Source organism: Microcaecilia unicolor, chromosome 2, assembly GCF_901765095.1.
Source record: "Microcaecilia unicolor chromosome 2, aMicUni1.1, whole genome shotgun sequence".
Classification (NCBI taxonomy): Eukaryota; Metazoa; Chordata; class Amphibia; order Gymnophiona; family Siphonopidae; genus Microcaecilia; species Microcaecilia unicolor.
The window spans coordinates 537,808,495-537,825,167 of NC_044032.1; the positions used below are offsets into that span (position 1 = coordinate 537,808,495).

Sequence of the window (16,673 nt, forward strand, 5' to 3'; positions counted from 1 at the left end):
TCCCCCATTAATATTCAAACACGCTGTTGGGGTTTTATACAGGGCCTCTACCCAAAGACTGAAATTCCCTCCCACACCCATTCTCTGAAGCACTGCCCGCAGGAACCCCCAATGTACCCTGTTGAAAGCCTTTTCGGCATCTATCGACAGTATAGCTACCCCAGTGCTTGTATGTTGGGCCTCCCACATCAGGTGCAATGTTCTTCTAATATTATCTCCTACTTGCCTCCCCAGTATAAAACCGGCTTGGTCCGGGTCTATTAATGTAGGTAGCAATCTGCCTAATCTGTTGGCCAGCACCTTAGCTATGATTTTAGCATCCACATTTAGCAATGAAATGGGTCTATAGGACCCGCATTCCGTCGGGTCTTTCCCCGGTTTAGGTATGACGGTCACTCCCGCCTCTATCATTGATCTCGGGAGCTCTCTTCCCTCCAGTACCCCATTACCCACCCTCACCAGCAGCGGACTTACCAGGCTCTCAAATTGTTTATAAAATCTTGCTGTAAAGCCATCTAGCCCCGGGGCCTTACCAGTGGGGAGTTTTAGAATGACCCCCATAATCTCCCTGTCTCATTGGTTCCTCCATTCTTTGGCGCCCCTCCGCACTCAAGCTCTGCAGATGGAGCGAGTCTAATTACCCAGCAACAGTCTCAGGTGACTCTCCCTCTGGAGCTCTATATAGGTCTTTGTAGTAGTTAAGGTATCCCTTCTCTATGTCAATGTCTGTGTACAACCACCCTCCCTTACCATCTTTAAGTTTTTGTATCTTAGACTTTACCCGTTTTGCTCTCAGACATCTGGCCAACATAGTACTAGATTTATTGGCATACTCAAAAAAACTGTTGTCGAACTCTCGACCGCATATATTTCACCTCCTCCATCTGGCCTTGCTCTAATTCCCCCCTTTATCTTCCGGAGTTCCTCCCATATCCGGGGAGACAGGTTTCTCTGGTGAGTTCGCTCCAGCTTGCTCAATCTTTGGCGTAACTCCATCAGTCTTTGTCCTCTCTCCCTCTTTTTCCTTGCTCCCCACTTAATCAATATACCCCTCACCACTGCCTTCATTGCATCCCACAGTACCACATCGCCCACTTCTCCTGTATCATTTATTCTCCAGTATTCCTGTATACTAGTCTTCACCTCTTCCCTCACTTGATCCTCCCCCAATAGAGACTCGTTTAGTTTCCACCTAGTGTTCCTCCTCCTGGAGCCCATCCCTTTAATCTAATCCATATCATAGCATGGTCAGAGATGTGAATTGGTTCTATTTCTGTCTGAACTATCGTTGGCGCCCAGTTGCGATGTATCCACAGCCTGTCTATCCTGGTATAGGAGTTGGCTGCATGAGAGTAAAACGTGTAACCCCTCTGGGTGCCCCTTACTATCCTCCAGCTGTCTACCAGCTCCATGTTGGCCAAAAATTTTCGTAGTGCCTTTCTCCCCGGTCCTGACTGGTACCCTCCTCCTCCTGAGTGATCCAACCGCGCGTCCGGAGCAATATTGAAATCTCCTCCCACAATTACCTGCCCTCTTATAAACCCTTGAATCTCCTCCCATAATATATGAAAAAAATCCCCCTGTCCTGTATTTGGGGCGTATATATTAACCAGTGTACCTTCTCCCCCTGTATCAGCCCCCGGAGGGCCACACATCTCCCCGTGGTGTCTTTGAATTCCTGCATGTTAGTCATTCCACAAGTTTGTCTGAGCAGTATAGAAACGCCCCCTATCTTCCTCCCCCCTGTCCCCTGGTGTACCATCGCCTCATTATACATTCTAGAACGTAACAAATGACCATATCTGGGTCTCAAATGTGTCTCCTGCAAGAACAACACATCACATTGGACCCTATTGATCTCTTTCATAACCCTCGCTCTCTTTCCGGGGTTATTGAGACCATTCACATTCCACCTTCAAACCCCCCTCTCCCCCGGATCTCCCCTTCTCTTCTTGTCCCCCCTCCCTTTCCCCCTTCCCTGTGTCTCTCCCCTACCCGACATGCCTACTGCTGTCAGGCAAAAAGAAAGCTCCGCAGCCCCCCCCCCTCCTCCTTTACCCAATTTAATACCATTTGGGATCCTCCCCACCACTCATCTCCCTTTATTAGCCTTCCATCCCCTTCCTCGCTCATACTCTTTAATGGCATCATTAAACCACTAGGACCTTGGATTCCCTTCCCTATATCTGTCCCCACTTATCCCACAACTTCCCCTGGCCCACAGCCACCCACCGCCCTCTCCCCCGACCAGTTTTCCCTTCAACATGAAAACAGTCAATGTCCTTAACATGTCTTTTATACTCATCGAACTGCTGCCACTCTTAGGCTTCAGGAAGCAGTTCTGTCGCCTTTCTTGCCTCGTCTCACTGCCAACTGCCATGCCGAATCCGATCTTGGATCCTCTGCCCTTGGTGGCTGCTGCTCTTGAACTGGAACATCCTCACATCCCAGTGCTCGAAGCGCTGTCCAGGCCTCCTCCGGTGTTTTCACTTTCTTTGACTTTCCCTTAACTGTAAGCCACACCGCGAAAGATAACAGCCATCTGTACCAGATTCCTTTGTTTCGCATGAACCCGGTCACTTCTCGCATTGTCCTTCTTTTTTGCAATGTAGCACCAGCCAGGTCTTGATATACTCCTATCTTGTAAGTTTTCTATGTTATCACCTTCTGCTGCCTGACTTTGGCCAAAATCCGTTCTTCGGTGGGAAAGTCCAAAAAGCAAGCGATAATATCCCTAGGTACCAGATCTTGCTGAGGCCCCATACTTCTGTGTGCTCTTTGTAAGCGGATCTCTTGCCACCCATCCTCCTCCTCTGGGTTCAGGATATACTGGCACAATTCCTTTATCACTGTCTCCGAGTCAGTAAAAATGTCCAGCTCTGGGATTCCTTTAAACCTCAGGTTGTTGCAGCGGGATCTATTTTCCAGATCTTCCACCTGGTCTTTCAGTTGTTGGATCTCTGCTGAGTCAACATGCCTCTTTATCTTGTTTTTTTTTTTTACTTCCACCTGTATACGTTCAAGTTGTTCCTCCACCTCCTCCGCTCGTGTACCAAAGTCCCGGATCTCCGCTCGCATCTCCCTGAGCGTATTTTGGACATCTGTTCGGTATCCCTCCAACTCCGACTTCAGTTCTTTAAACCAGCCCACCACCTCCGCTTTCGAAATCTCTTCAGGGTTTTCCCCCTCTTCTCTGCGGGGCTCCTCTTTGGAGTCCGATGGGATGTCGCTCAGCTTTTCCACTCCTTGGCCATTACCTGCTGTCTCTGATTTCCCCTTACCCGCAGAGTCCACTGTAAATCTGAATTTTTCAAGACTTTTTCTTGGTGGCATCTTGGGCCGCTGTTTCAGAGATATCTCTACTGTAGCTGTTTTCCTTGCTCTAATGGACTCCAGCGGCTCCACCGGCAGTGGATTCTGCCCCGTGCCCGAACCAGGTCCGATGCCGTGGTTCCCAGGCCGTGTCACTCTCCGCTGCGGTGTCCCTCTGCTGCTATGGCCGCTGGGCTCCTCAGACTACCAGTCGGCCCATCTCACCTGCAGCTCTTGCCTCTTTGCTTCAATTGGTCCCGGGATACCTTTCCCCTCTCTGGAGCACTCCCCCCTCTTCTCTTTTGGCTTCACTTCTCCCGCTCCAACAATTCTTCCTGACTCTCCCTGCATTAACACCGCAAGTCGGGGGGGGGGGGGGGGGAAGAAGGACCGCAGCACCAGTCTCGATCCGCTCCAGTCTCTCCGGTCTCCCCTCCTCAGCACGCTCTTCACTCTGTGCTTCCGCTGCCGGCTACCTACTCAGGTGGGAAGGGAGAGCGCGTTCTGTCACTGTGGCCGCCTTTTTATCACCATCTCTGCCGCTCTCCCGTTCCGGCCGCCATTTCATTCGGCATCGGCTATTCTGCATGCGAGCTTTCCGGGTTTCCCAATGTCGCTCGCCGCTCCTCCTACGATCTCCTGCTATGCCCTGATCTCGTTTCTTAGTGAGGAGGGGGTTTTGCGGCCGCAATCCCGGGGGCCTCGCCTGGGGTCGCTCGGAGCTCACTCCTCGGCGGCCATCTTAGATCGCGGCTCCACCGGAAGTCATGTGTCTTCATTTTTAATTACCTGTGGATGACTTCCTTATTTTATATCCTCTTCCAACAAACTTGATACTGTTGTTGAAGAGAGAGTCTTCTGCCAAGAGTTGTAGACCAGGGCTTCTTTCAGAAACCTGCAATTATGGGCCATTAGCTGCCACTATTAAGTTATGAGTGAGAATCCCTTTTTCTCAGGTCCTTTGAATGCTGCCTCTGCAGCATCCTCTGACCCAGCCGACTAGTCACTCAACCCAAGAATTTAATCTATGCCAGATCATCTGCATGGCTTTGCCAGTGAACTACCAGGTTAGCCCATCCTTAAATCTGTATCTTTTCCTGCATCTTTCTATCTAAATGTATAAGGATAATAAATGTGCTAAGATCTTTGGCTAGTGTTCCTTACTACTTTATGCTGTGCACAAGGATGTCACTCTGTGATTCATATTAGCTATTTTTAAAAAATCAACATTTTTTTGTATTATGATTTTGAATGTTGATGGATACAGCCAAGGTTTCTAATTTGCTATGACTTTCCATCCTTGGTAACTACACAGATATTTCCTCCTGCTGCAAATAGTTATGGCCAAGAGCCTTGCCCCATCTTTATCCTGTTCCTACATCCATTGTTTCTTCTGCTTTTCACCTTTATTTAGTCACACAGCTTTAAAAAAAAAAAAATTATTTATTTATTTATTTATTTATTTATTTTGACTGTTGCTGAGCCATGCAACACCTAAAATACCCATAGTATACTTAAAGAGAGGTGGGTCTGAAAGCGGAGGAGAAAGGCAGACTGGGGGAATGAGGATTTGATTACCTAGTGGTATAGTGAGAAGGAAAAGTGAGAGTGTGAGCTTTGGGATGGAGAGAAAGGTAAGGAAGGAGGCTGTGCTTGAACAAATGGAAAGAGATCTTCATGAGATAAGGAAATGGATGAGAAGATAAGACACTGTATTTTCAACTTTTCTCTGATCCTCAATTACTACTGCTTGCACCATTTCTCTGTTCATCATCAAAGGATTACATTTATTGCTTTTCAAAGTTTTCTGGCAGGTATTTAGTCATCTGATGTTAATGAAACAGCCCAGTAACATCTGAGACGATCAGACACACATTTGAAAAGTAGCTGTTAATCCTATGTTTACTTGGTCTTTACAGACAACAGTGAGAGCAGAACCCAGCGATATCCAATTTTCAGTGATGAAGACTGATGAAAGAGCATCAGGAGAAAGCACAGTAAGTGTTAATTAGATACTGTTGATGTTCCCGCTAATACCAATTAGCAATTCATTTGCCCACAGTAGAATCATTCATATTGCTTAACAGTTTTATTTCAAAATGTTTGCTGAATAGAGATTATAGTATCAAAGAACAGGTTCCACCTATCTGTCTTGAAATGTCATCTGAGATTCCTTTGATCCTGTCTAACTGTATTGAATAATACTATATAGGTGACTGTCCATCTCCTTAAGACTGTTCATCCCTGTCTGTCATCTGAAAAAATTTAGGTTAATTGTATTTTATTACCATTTTTATAGAGTCTTTTTTTATGTGTAGTTATTTGCCATTTCCTTAGCGTCCCTCCGGACCGGACCAGGATTGGACTGTTGGGTTGTGCCCGCCTACCAGCAGGTGGAGACTGAGAAAAACTGACTCTAGAGAGCCAATAGGAGCCCTGGCCATGTAACCTTAGCCTCAGTATTTTCTCAGTCTCTCAGCAGGTAGGAAGTGAGCCCATTAGTCTCTCTCTCTCTCTCTCTCTCTCTCTCTCTCTCTCTCTCTCTCTCTCTCTCTCTCTCTCTCTCTCTCAGTCCCTTTCTCTGGAAAGGTGTACCGTCTTTGGGAGAGGCAGCCACTTTTAATAGTCAGCTGTTTTAAAGAATTAAATCAAGTAAAAGAAAATTAAAAGAATTAATTCAATTGAAAGGAATTTAAAGGAAGTAGTTTTTGCTTTCCCCAGGCTTATAACGAGCAGGTAGCTCTTCTGTCTTATTCTGTTTGAAGAGTCTTTATTTTCTTTTCTGGCGGAGCTATTTAAAAAAAAAAAAAAAGTTATACGTCAGCGTCTGTGACTTTAATTGGCGGTTTTTTGTTATCTTAATTATTTTTCCTCTGCTATCCGGCGTTGTTAGCAGCGGTAGTTGTAAAAAAAAAAAAAAAGAGGCGCGAACTGTTAAGCGCGTGCTCGTTCTTGGACGGGTCTGTATAGCTTGGGAGCTGTATTGACGGTTCCTGTTCGGGCCAGAGGCTAAACCATGTTTTGTGCGGCATCGGAGGCTATCTGTTTTTCAGTGGCACAGATTTCCTGCTTCTTCGTCAGTCCGGTCAGTGGTTTTCTCCCCCGAACTTTATTCTTCTCATTTTGGCGCGCTTGGCCGCCATTGTTTTGCTTGCAGCTGCAATTTCCCTTGACGCGGCAGTGTTTTTCTGCTTTTACTGTGTTTGGCTGTTTGTGCAATGGAAAGGAGATATTGTTTCTCCGGTAGTTACATAGTAACATAGTAGATGACGGCAGAAAAAGACCTGCACGGTCCATCTAGTCTGCCCACGATAAACTCATATGTGTATACCTTACCTTGATTTGTACCTGTCTTTTTCAGGGCACAGACCGTATAAGTCTGTCCAGCAGTATTTCCCGCCTCCCAACCACCAGTCCCGCCTCCCATCACCGGCTCCGGCACAGACCCCGTATAAGTCTGCCCTCCCCCATCCTAGCCTCTCAACAACCAACCCCTCTTCCCCCCGCCACCCAATTTCAGCTAAGCTTCTGTGGGCAATTGGTAGTATATTTGCCCCGAAATTAATTTTTACATGTATTTTTCAAGCTATTAAAAAAAAAAGAAATGCTACGATGCGAATGGCGCTCAATTTGTTTTTCCCTCTTTTTTTTCTCCGTCGGGGACTTTTTGGTTGCTAGCAATGTTGTGAATTAAAGTGCAGCTCAGTTGGCGATTTCTTTGTTCTTGGCAAGACTCCGATTCAAAGTGCAGCTCAGTCGGGAATTCTCTGTTTTTGACAATGGGGCGAATTAAATTGTATCTCAGCTCCAAAATAACCATTTTCCTATTCCTTTCCCTTGTGTGTGATGTTTGGAGGAAAGGTCTTCGCTATTGTCTAGCGCAGTTTTTATGGGGGTCCAGTGTACGTCACTCTGTGTCTTTCTCATTTCCTGGTGAATAGGACTACATTTACTGTACTACCAGTACAGTAAAGTACTGGTGATTAGTACTTTACAAATCTGGCCATAATATCTTACTTCCTTTCAAGCATTTCCCTTCATGGCTATGATGTTATACAGTGTTTTTAAGAACTTAACAAACATTTTCTATGGCATAGGCTATCTGGTTCAGGTGCCATGTGGATAGAACTACATTGCCGGATAGTCTATTGTTTGGTACTTTACAATGCTGGATATAAGATCTTAATTCCTTTCAGGAAACTTTCCTCCGTGGCTATGTTCTTATACAGTGTTTTAAGATCTTAACAAACGTTCTCTAGAGCGTAGGCTGTATGGTTCAGATGCCATGTGCAATGAAATACATTGTCTGATACTCAATTGTTGCATACTTTGCAATTCTGGACATAAGGTCTTACTTCCTTTCAGCAATTTTCTTTCATGGCTATGCTTTCTCTTTCGCATAGCAGTTGACAGCTGCATAGGCTACATGGTTCAGATGGTTCTCATATTCTAGGAGACTCAGTCCTGTCTACCGAGCACCCAGTTTTCTCAGCTGCTTTAGAAGGCATGTTTTATTCACGTCTTCTCTACTTTCCAACTGTCTTGGAGTTTCTCATGTGTTATCTTAGTTTTCTTCTAGGATTTACAAGATATATGTCCACTTAGGGAGTAAAGTTATCCGGTCAATTTGCATTTTCTCCCACTTAAGGATATTGGGAGGTCCTCATGCCATCTACTTGTATTTTTGTTTCCTCTATCTATTCAGCCTGGGCACATGGTAAACATTCTGGTTTTGTCCAGTATGACCATCCATAATATCTGCTATCCCTTTCTCTTCCTTACAGATTTTAGGGTCTTGTTTCAAGCTTTCTTGACGTCGGGTACAGTCTTGACTCCTGTGGCACAAATTCACCACCTTTTCCGTAATAGGTATTTTCCAAGTCTATTCCTTTTCATTTTCATTTTATTCTTCCTCTCTCCAGAGTTTTTTTCTCTTGGAAGGAGATTCACTCATTTTCTGTACATTTTTTGCCATAAGGGCATAAGTGTTGCCATAATGGGAAAGGTCAAGAGTCCCCATCCTGTTTTCAGATGGGGTCAATCCAGATTGCAAATACCACATTCATATCTCGTGAGTGTGCGTCTGTTCATCTCTGTACATCTCAGTGAGGAAGGAGGCATGACATGATACGAGGTTTGGGGAGATCCGGTAAAATTAAAGGCCAGTGTGTCTCAGTCCACGCTCAACATATGGTGATCCTTTCATTTTCATTCTATACGTCCTCACTCCAGACCTTCCTTTCAATTGGAAGGGGATTCTTTCACTTCCTGTGCATTTTTGCTATTAGTATATGAGTATTGTCATACGGGGAAAGTCTAAGAGTCCATTAAGCCCAGCATCCTGTCCTCAGTTGTGGTCAATCCAGGTTGCAAGTACCACATTCATTTCTTATGGGTGTGGGTCGGTACATCTTAGTACATCTCAGTATAGGAGGAGTAATGTCCACGATACGAGGATGATGAGAAGGTCCTCATTACCAGTTTTCTTGCCCTGCTCTTCGGTCTCACGTCGGCTCCGCGCACTTTTTTCTTAAGTTATGGTCGTAGTAGCAGCGTCGCTCATGAAACGTCTCCTCGTTTCATCCTTTCCTAGATGTCTGGTTCATTACAGACAGTCTTATTGGCAGAGTTGTCGGGTCAAGCAACGGGTGGTGCATTTCGGGCACACTCTAGGTTACGGGGTGCATGTAGCCAGGTCTCTCATTTGATCTCTCTTTTGAGCTCTTGTGTGATCTCATTAGATTTCGTAGCATGTCTCTATTTTTTCTCTCTTTGTTTAGTCAAGTTGGCGCAGACTCTTTTTGTCTTCTCTACAAGCGTCCCACTTTCTGTTTTCTCTGGATGTTCTTGGGCCTTCGGCCATTACCTTGCTCTATTTTGCAGAGTAAAATTTTACTTTCTAGCTCCCAAGAAGGAATTTTTTCTTCATTCTCTTTGGAGTCTCAGTAGTCTTTTTTGGCAGCTTTTCACTCCGTCAATTTCGTGACCATTGAAAAAACAAACAAACTTCTGGGAGTTCTCAATGGATAGTACCTTAAGGGGAGGTCCCAGTTCTAGAACTACTTCTTTTCGCTGTGACCTTCCATGTGCCTCGCTTACTCTCTTGCTAAAAAGACTTGTCAGCGGCAGAGATAGATGCCCTCTCGTATCCAGATATTTATCTCGGATGGAATTCCCTCCGCTCAGTTGGCCTCTGTATTCTCACTAGTGCAGCACTTGGGTCTGGTGGTTGAGATTGAGCATTCTTCCTGCAAGTATGCCGGGAGCATATACACAGTGAGCAGTTTTTTGATGGCTACATCTGTGAAAATATATAATGTAGTAGAACTATTTATATATTTAATTCCACACTGGGAAAAGCTCAAAGGTCCTATCGAGCCCACCTTTCGGTCCACAGCCAATCCAGACCATGAGCACCTGGCTAGATTCCTAAACGTACAAACATTCTATACATGTTATTCCTGGAACTGTGTAGTGTTTTATGGACTTCTATATGTATCTAACAGATGAAAGGTACTAACAAGTGTCTACTGTTGATTTATTCCCGTTTTCACTAATTGGGGTCTACGACAAGAGTCTCAGGTGATCTGCTTACAGAGGCAACAGCTACAGATGATTCTTTCTCTCTCATTTGAATTGCGCTCTGAGATATGTTTTCTTCATGTTGGGTAACTGCAGCGGCTGTCAGTTTATTTGCACCTTCAGTCTAGTTTGCAGCAGGGATTTAGGTACCTTCTTCTTCTGCATAGTATTTAACTGCATTCTTGTTTTTACCTATTTAGCTTCTAGTGATGAGGTACTTTCTCACTGACAGGTTTTACATACTTCCAATCTGTTGCTAGGTCAGCAATAGTCTACGATATCTGGAATATTGTACTTCAGGATCTCGGTTTCCACTTTCTCAGCTGAGGTAGATTCATTGCAGTTTTTTGTTTCCAGGCGGCTCTGCTTCTACCTTTGCCATCTTTCTTTGTTGTTTTTTTTTTCTCGAGTCTCTCTGTCCTTTGCGCTGCACTGATAGTGCAGTAGGGGACATTATATAGCGGCCACTTGGTAGGGGACAATGTTCAGCGTCGCTTGAACTTTTCAGCTTTTTTGCGTTGTAGTCATTCTATTTAGTTTATTGGCGGTTCTTGGATCGTCAAGCTTTTGGCTTCGTATTCATCCTAGTTTGGGTGTTTTCAGGGACTCTACCGCATTCTCAATGTCTGTCCCTCCCGTAAGATTACTGCTTTGGTACTTCCCAACAGTCCATTCCATATCATCATGCTGATCAATCCATAGACTGGTGGGTTGTGTCCATCTACCAGCAGGTGGAGATAGAGAGCAATCCTTTTGCCTCCCTATATGTGGTCATGTGCTGCCGGAAACTCCTCAGTATGTTCTCTATCTCAGCAGGTGGTGGTCACACACAGCAGCAGCTCTGGCTAGGTCTCCAAGCCTAATCTTTAGGTTTTGTTCAGTACCTGGGATTGAGGGCTCTTCTTGAGCAAGTGCAAACCTGGTGGCGCCAGTCCCTCCTTTTCTCCCCCCTCCCGCTGGCTCCGTTAAAAAAAAAAAAAAAAAATTTTGGACGTCCTTAAGGGCGTTTATTTCGACGTTTATTTAAACGTTTATTGCAGCTACTCACTGGGACACCAGGTCGTTACAGCTCGGAGCGAGAAGCAGGTAATTTTTACCTTTTTATAGTGGGCAGGGGGTTCCCCGATTGATCTCCACGTGGCCTATGGCGTCGGAGGGCGAGGGCACGAAGAATCGCTCCCCGGACCGCGTGTGTGCTTCTAGCGGGGATGCGGGGGTTTTAAAGTCTGATTCGCCCTTGTTGGGTGTCAGTTTGGAGGCCGGTCAGTGTCCCGGGTCTTTCTCCGGCGCGGCGGTTTTTCCCGCCATAAACGCCCATCCCCCGCTGCTCGCCTCCGCCATCTTGGCCGGCCACTCTGCTCGGACGGCTTCTTCTTGGGCCGCCCTTGAGCTGGGAGACGTTCATGCCATGGCCGCCCTTGATTTGGGCGACGGCAAAAAAGCAGCTAAAGTTAAGCGCTGTTCTTCCCGCGCGGCTCCTTCGCGGAGTGTCACGCCGGACGCCATCTTGGATGCGCAGCATGTTGCTCCCCCGCTCTTGCGAGCGCCGGTTGAGGGTGCGTCTAGGGCTGTGGCCCAGGCTGCTGAAATACACAGTCTGGGGTGGTTTCTCCCCCGAGTTTATTTTGCTGCTGCATCAGGCCTTCCTTATGTAAAACGCTGCCCCTTCTCCCTTTTCCGATAACGGGGTTGAGGCCCCCGGAAGTAAACGCCCTCGGGTGGATTCCCAGGCCTTAGAGGACGCTGTTTCCTCTGATGTAGATGAGGGCAGCGTATCTGAGTTCTCCCAACGGTCCTTTGGGGATTCCTTGGAGGAGACGGATTCCCGCTCGGATGGAGCGGATGACCCCTCTGCAGCGCGGATCTTTCGCTCAGAGGATTTGCCCAACCTGTTACTGCAGGCCATGAGCATTTTGAAGATTTCCTCGCCAGAGGACATCTCTCCCTCAGCCCCTGTTGGCTCTGCCATTATGCTGGGGACGAAGCGCCCGCCTAGAACCTTCCACGTGCAGGATGCCATGCACACCTTAATTTCGGCTCAATGGGATGTCCCGGAAGCGAGCCTCAAAGTGGCTAGGGCTATGTCCCGCCTCTATCCTTTGCCTGAAAGTGAATGTGAGGCCTTTATTTGGCCTATCGTGGATTCTTTAATCACTGCGGTGACTAAGAAAACGGCGTTGCCGGTGGAAGGTGGCACGGCCCTAAAGGACGCCCAAGACAGAAGATTGGAAGCGGCTTTAAGGTCGTCCTTCGAGGCGGCTGCCTTAAGTTTGCAGGCCTCAGTTTGCGGCTCCTATGTGGCCAGGGCGTGCCTGACGATGGTGCAGCGGGCTTCCCCCTCGGATCCTTCCTTGAGGGCTGATTGGCCGGCCCTGGAATCGGGCTTGGCTTATTTGGCAGACTTACTGTATGATGTCTTGAGAGCCTCGGCTAAAGGTATGGCTCAGACAGTCTCTGCGCGGCGCTGGCTTTGGCTGAAACATTGGTCTGCGGACCACGCCTCTAAGTCCCGCCTGGCTAAGTTGCCTTTTAAGGGCAAGCTGCTCTTTGGGGTCGAGCTGGACAAAATCGTGACCGATCTCGGCACGTCTAAGGGCAAGAGGTTACCAGAGGTCAGGGCTCGGGCCAGTGCTCGCCCCGGTATCTCCAGAGGACGGTTTCAGGAAGCCCGTCGGTACCACCCGGGCAAGTCGGGCTCCTCTGCTCCCTCTTCCTTCAAAAGGAACTTCTCCCCCAAGCAGCATTCCTTTCGCAGAGACCGCCGTCCCGGACGTGCACCCTCCGGTCCTCCCCCAGGGTCTCGTACCCAATGACGGGGTCCTGGTCCATGGCCCAGTGCAGATTGGAGGACGCCTGTCCTCGTTTCTGGGCGAGTGGACCAGGGTAACTTCAGACGCTTGGGTTCTGGAAGTCATCAGAGACGGCTACAAGTTAGAGTTCTGCCGACCCTTAAGAGACGGGTTTGTACTCTCTCCCTGCAAGTCTCCGGTCAAAGCTGTGGCAGTGCAGCAGACCTTGGACAACCTGATACGCCTGGGTGCGGTCGTTCCGGTGCCAGAAAATCAGATTGGCAAGGGACGTTACTCCATTTACTTTGTGGTACCAAAGAAAGGAGGTTCTGTCCGGCCTATCCTCGACCTCAAAGGGGTCAATCGGGCCTTGAAAGTGCAGCACTTTCGCATGGAGACTCTTCGCTCTGTTGTAGCGGCAGTGAAGGCAGGGGAGTTCTTGGCTTCCTTGGACATCAAGGAAGCGTACCTGCATATTCCCATCTGGCCTCCTCATCAACGCTTTCTGCGTTTTGCAGTCCTGGGCCGACACTTCCAGTTCAGAGCCCTCCCTTTCGGGTTGGCTACTGCTCCGTGGACCTTCTCCAAAGTAATGGTGGTCATCGCGGCCTTCCTGCGAAAGGAAGGAGTACAAGTCCATCCTTATCTGGACGACTGGTTGATCCGAGCCCCCTCTTATGCAGAGTGCGGCAAAGCTGTGGACCGGGTGGTTGCTCTTTTGAGCTCCCTGGGGTGGATCATCAACTGGGAGAAGAGCCAGCTGCGCCCGACTCAGTCCCTGGAGTATCTGGGAGTTCGATTCGACACCCAAGTGGGCAGAGTGTTTCTGCCAGACAATCGGATTGTCAAACTTCAGGCTCAGGTGGACCAGTTCCTAGTAGCCTCTCTTCTTCGGGCTTGGGACTATGTGCAGCTGTTGGGCTCTATGACGGCCACGATGGAAGTAGTGCCCTGGGCCAGGGCTCATATGAGACCACTACAACACTCTCTGCTGCAGCGCTGGACTCCGATGTCGGAGGATTATGCTGTGCGCCTTCCCTTGGACCCAGCAGTGCGCAAGGCGCTGAGCTGGTGGCTGCAGACAGACAAGTTGTCTGCAGGAATGCCTCTGGTGATCCCGGAGTGGATTGTTGTCACGACGGACGCCTCTTTGTCGGGCTGGGGAGCCCACTGCTTGGGAAGGACAGCGCAGGGGCTCTGGTCTCCTGCAGAGGCAAAGTGGTCTATCAACCTCCTGGAACTCAGAGCCATTCGGTTGGCGCTTTTGGGGTTCATCCCGGTACTGGCGTTGAAGCCTGTACGGGTCCTGTCGGACAATGCCACGGCTGTGGCCTATGTCAACCGCCAGGGAGGTACCAAGAGCGCCCCTCTAGCCAAGGAGGCCATGAATCTATGCCAGTGGGCGGAAGCGAACCTGGAACAGCTGTCAGCGGCCCACATTGCCGGAGTCATGAATGTCAAGGTGGACTTTCTCAGTCGCCATACCTTGGATCCCAGAGAGTGGCAGCTATCTGCTCAGGTGTTCTTGGACATCACGAAGCGCTGGGGCCAGCCGAGCCTAGATCTGATGGCGTCATCGGCCAATTGCCAAGTGCCGCGCTTTTTCAGCAGAGGAGGGGACCCTCGATCCCTGGGAGTAGATGCTCTTCTCCAACAGTGGCCGACACAGGAGCTTCTCTGTGTGTTCCCACCCTGGCCCATGTTGGGCAGGGTGCTAGACCGGGTGGCAAAGCATCCGGGCCGGATAATCCTGGTGGGTCCGGACTGGCCCAGACGTCCCTGGTATGCGGACTTGATCAGGCTCTCAGTGGACGATCCTCTGCGGCTGCCAGTGGAGCAGGGCCTGTTGCATCAGGGTCCCGTGGTGATGGAGGATCCCTCCCCCTTTGGTCTTACGGCCTGGCTATTGAGCGGCAGCGTCTGAGAAAGAAGGGCTTCTCAGACAAGGTCATCGCCACTATGCTGAGAGCGAGGAAGCGCTCTACTTCTACTGCTTACGCCAGGGTTTGGCGTACCTTTGCAGCGTGGTGTGAAGCAGGCTCACTTTCTCCCTTCACTGCTCCAATTTCTTCAGTGTTGGCGTTCCTGCAAGAAGGTCTGGAGAAAGGCCTGTCGCTCAGTTCCCTTAAAGTCCAGGTAGCGGCTCTGGCTTGCTTCAGGGGCCGCCTGAAGGGTGCTTCCCTGGCTTCGCAGCCAGATGTGGTGCGCTTTCTCAAGGGAGTTAATCACCTGCGCCCTCCTCTGCACTCAGTGGTGCCTGCGTGGAATCTCAACCTGGTGCTAAGAGCCTTGCAGAAGCCGCCTTTTGAACCCTTGTCAAGGGCATCTCTGAAAGACCTGATGTTGAAAGCAGTCTTTTTGGTGGCTATCACTTCAGCCAGAAGAGTTTCCGAGCTCCAGGCACTCTCATGTCGAGAGCCCTTTCTGCAGTTCACTGAGGCAGGAGTGTCTATTCGCACAGTGCCTTCCTTCCTGCCCAAGATTGTTTCTTGCTTCCATGTGAATCAGCAGCTCTGTCTCCCTTCCTTTCGTAGGGAGGACTACCCAGAGGAATACTCTGCTCTCAAATATCTGGATGTGAGACGAGTCATCATCAGATACTTGGAAGTGACCAATGATTTCCGGAAGTTGGATCATCTGTTTGTCCTGTTTGCAGGTCCTCGTAAGGGTCTGCAGGCTGCTAAGCCTACAGTGGCAAGATGGGTCAAGGAAGCCATTGCAGCGGCTTCTGTGGCCGCGGGGAAGGTGCTGCCTATCCAGCTGAAGGCTCACTCCACTAGAGCTCAGGGAGCCTCGATGGCAGAGGCCGGGTCCGTCTCCTTGGAAGAGATTTGCAAGGCGGCAACTTGGACATCGGCCCATACCTTCTCCAGGCATTACCGCTTGACTGTGGCTGCTCGGGCGGAGGCCCGGTTTGGAGCTTCAGTGTTGCGGTCAGGGATTTCTATGTCCCGCCCTGGGTGAGTACTGCTTCGGTACATCCCACCAGTCTATGGATTGATCAGCATGATGATATGGAAGGTAAAATTATGTATCATACCTGATAATTTTCTTTCCATTAATCATAGCTGATCAATCCATAGTCCCTCCCAGATATCTGTATTGTTTATATTCTGGTTGCATTTCAGGTTCAAGTTTAGTCTTCAGTTCCTGTTCAGGAGGACTTCGTGTTCAAGTTTTTCAATGGATTCTTCAAGAGTTGAGACGAATTTGTGTTACAGTGAGCTGCTGCATTCCTCTCCCCTCCGTTTTACGGGGCTGGATTGAGACTTAAATTCTGCCGGCGCTCCCTCCCGCTTCGTGCGGCAGTAGGGCAGCTTTGTACCCCTCCCGCTTCGGCGGTGTTAGGGGTCAGTCAGCTCCTCCCGCGGTTGCGGTTGCAGGATAAGCCAGATCCCCCCGCATCGGCGGGTGTGGTGTCCCTCCCCCGCTCCGCGGGGATGAGCTGGACGGATTCCCCTCCCCCACTTGTGTGGGGATGAGCTGGGTTAATTCCCCTCCCCCATTTCGGCGGTGGTGAGCTGGGCAGAGTGTCCCTTTGTGGGTGTAATTCTCTAAGTGCTGAGTCCTGCGGATGGAGCTTGGATATCGACATACTGAGGAGTTTCCGGCAGCACATGACCACATATAGGGAGGCAAAAGGATTGATCAGCTATGATTAATGGAAAGAAAATTATCAGGTATGATACATAATTTTAGGGGGGAGTTTCAAGATGGCGGACGCAGCTTGAGAGCGTTCGTCGAGTCTCCCTGGACCTTTCTCCTTTTCTGATTTAAAAACAAGATTTCTTCAACTAAAATGCCCCATACTAAAAGGAATGGGGTGGTCAAGAGCTTACCACCCGCAGCGACGACCACTCGATCGGTCCAGTCGACCCTCGACGCTTTCGCCACAAGCACGCCACGGGTGATAGCGGTGAGGAGTTCCGCAGCGGAAGGGGTCGGAGGAGCGACGGCTTCCCTGGAACAGGATACCATCACTCTATCCTC

General features: G+C 49.0%; 1 protein-coding gene across 2 annotated transcripts in view; it reads left to right on the plus strand.

The window, feature by feature from the left end:
- WDR19 (WD repeat domain 19) overlaps positions 1 to 16,673 on the plus strand; it is a 565,820-nt gene that overhangs the window by 64,481 nt on the left and 484,666 nt on the right. For both annotated transcript variants that reach the window (XM_030191304.1, XM_030191303.1), the window contains exon 7: positions 5,232 to 5,309. In XM_030191304.1, coding sequence (XP_030047164.1) covers positions 5,232 to 5,309 — 78 coding nt within the window. The remainder of the gene's footprint in view (positions 1 to 5,231; positions 5,310 to 16,673) is intronic.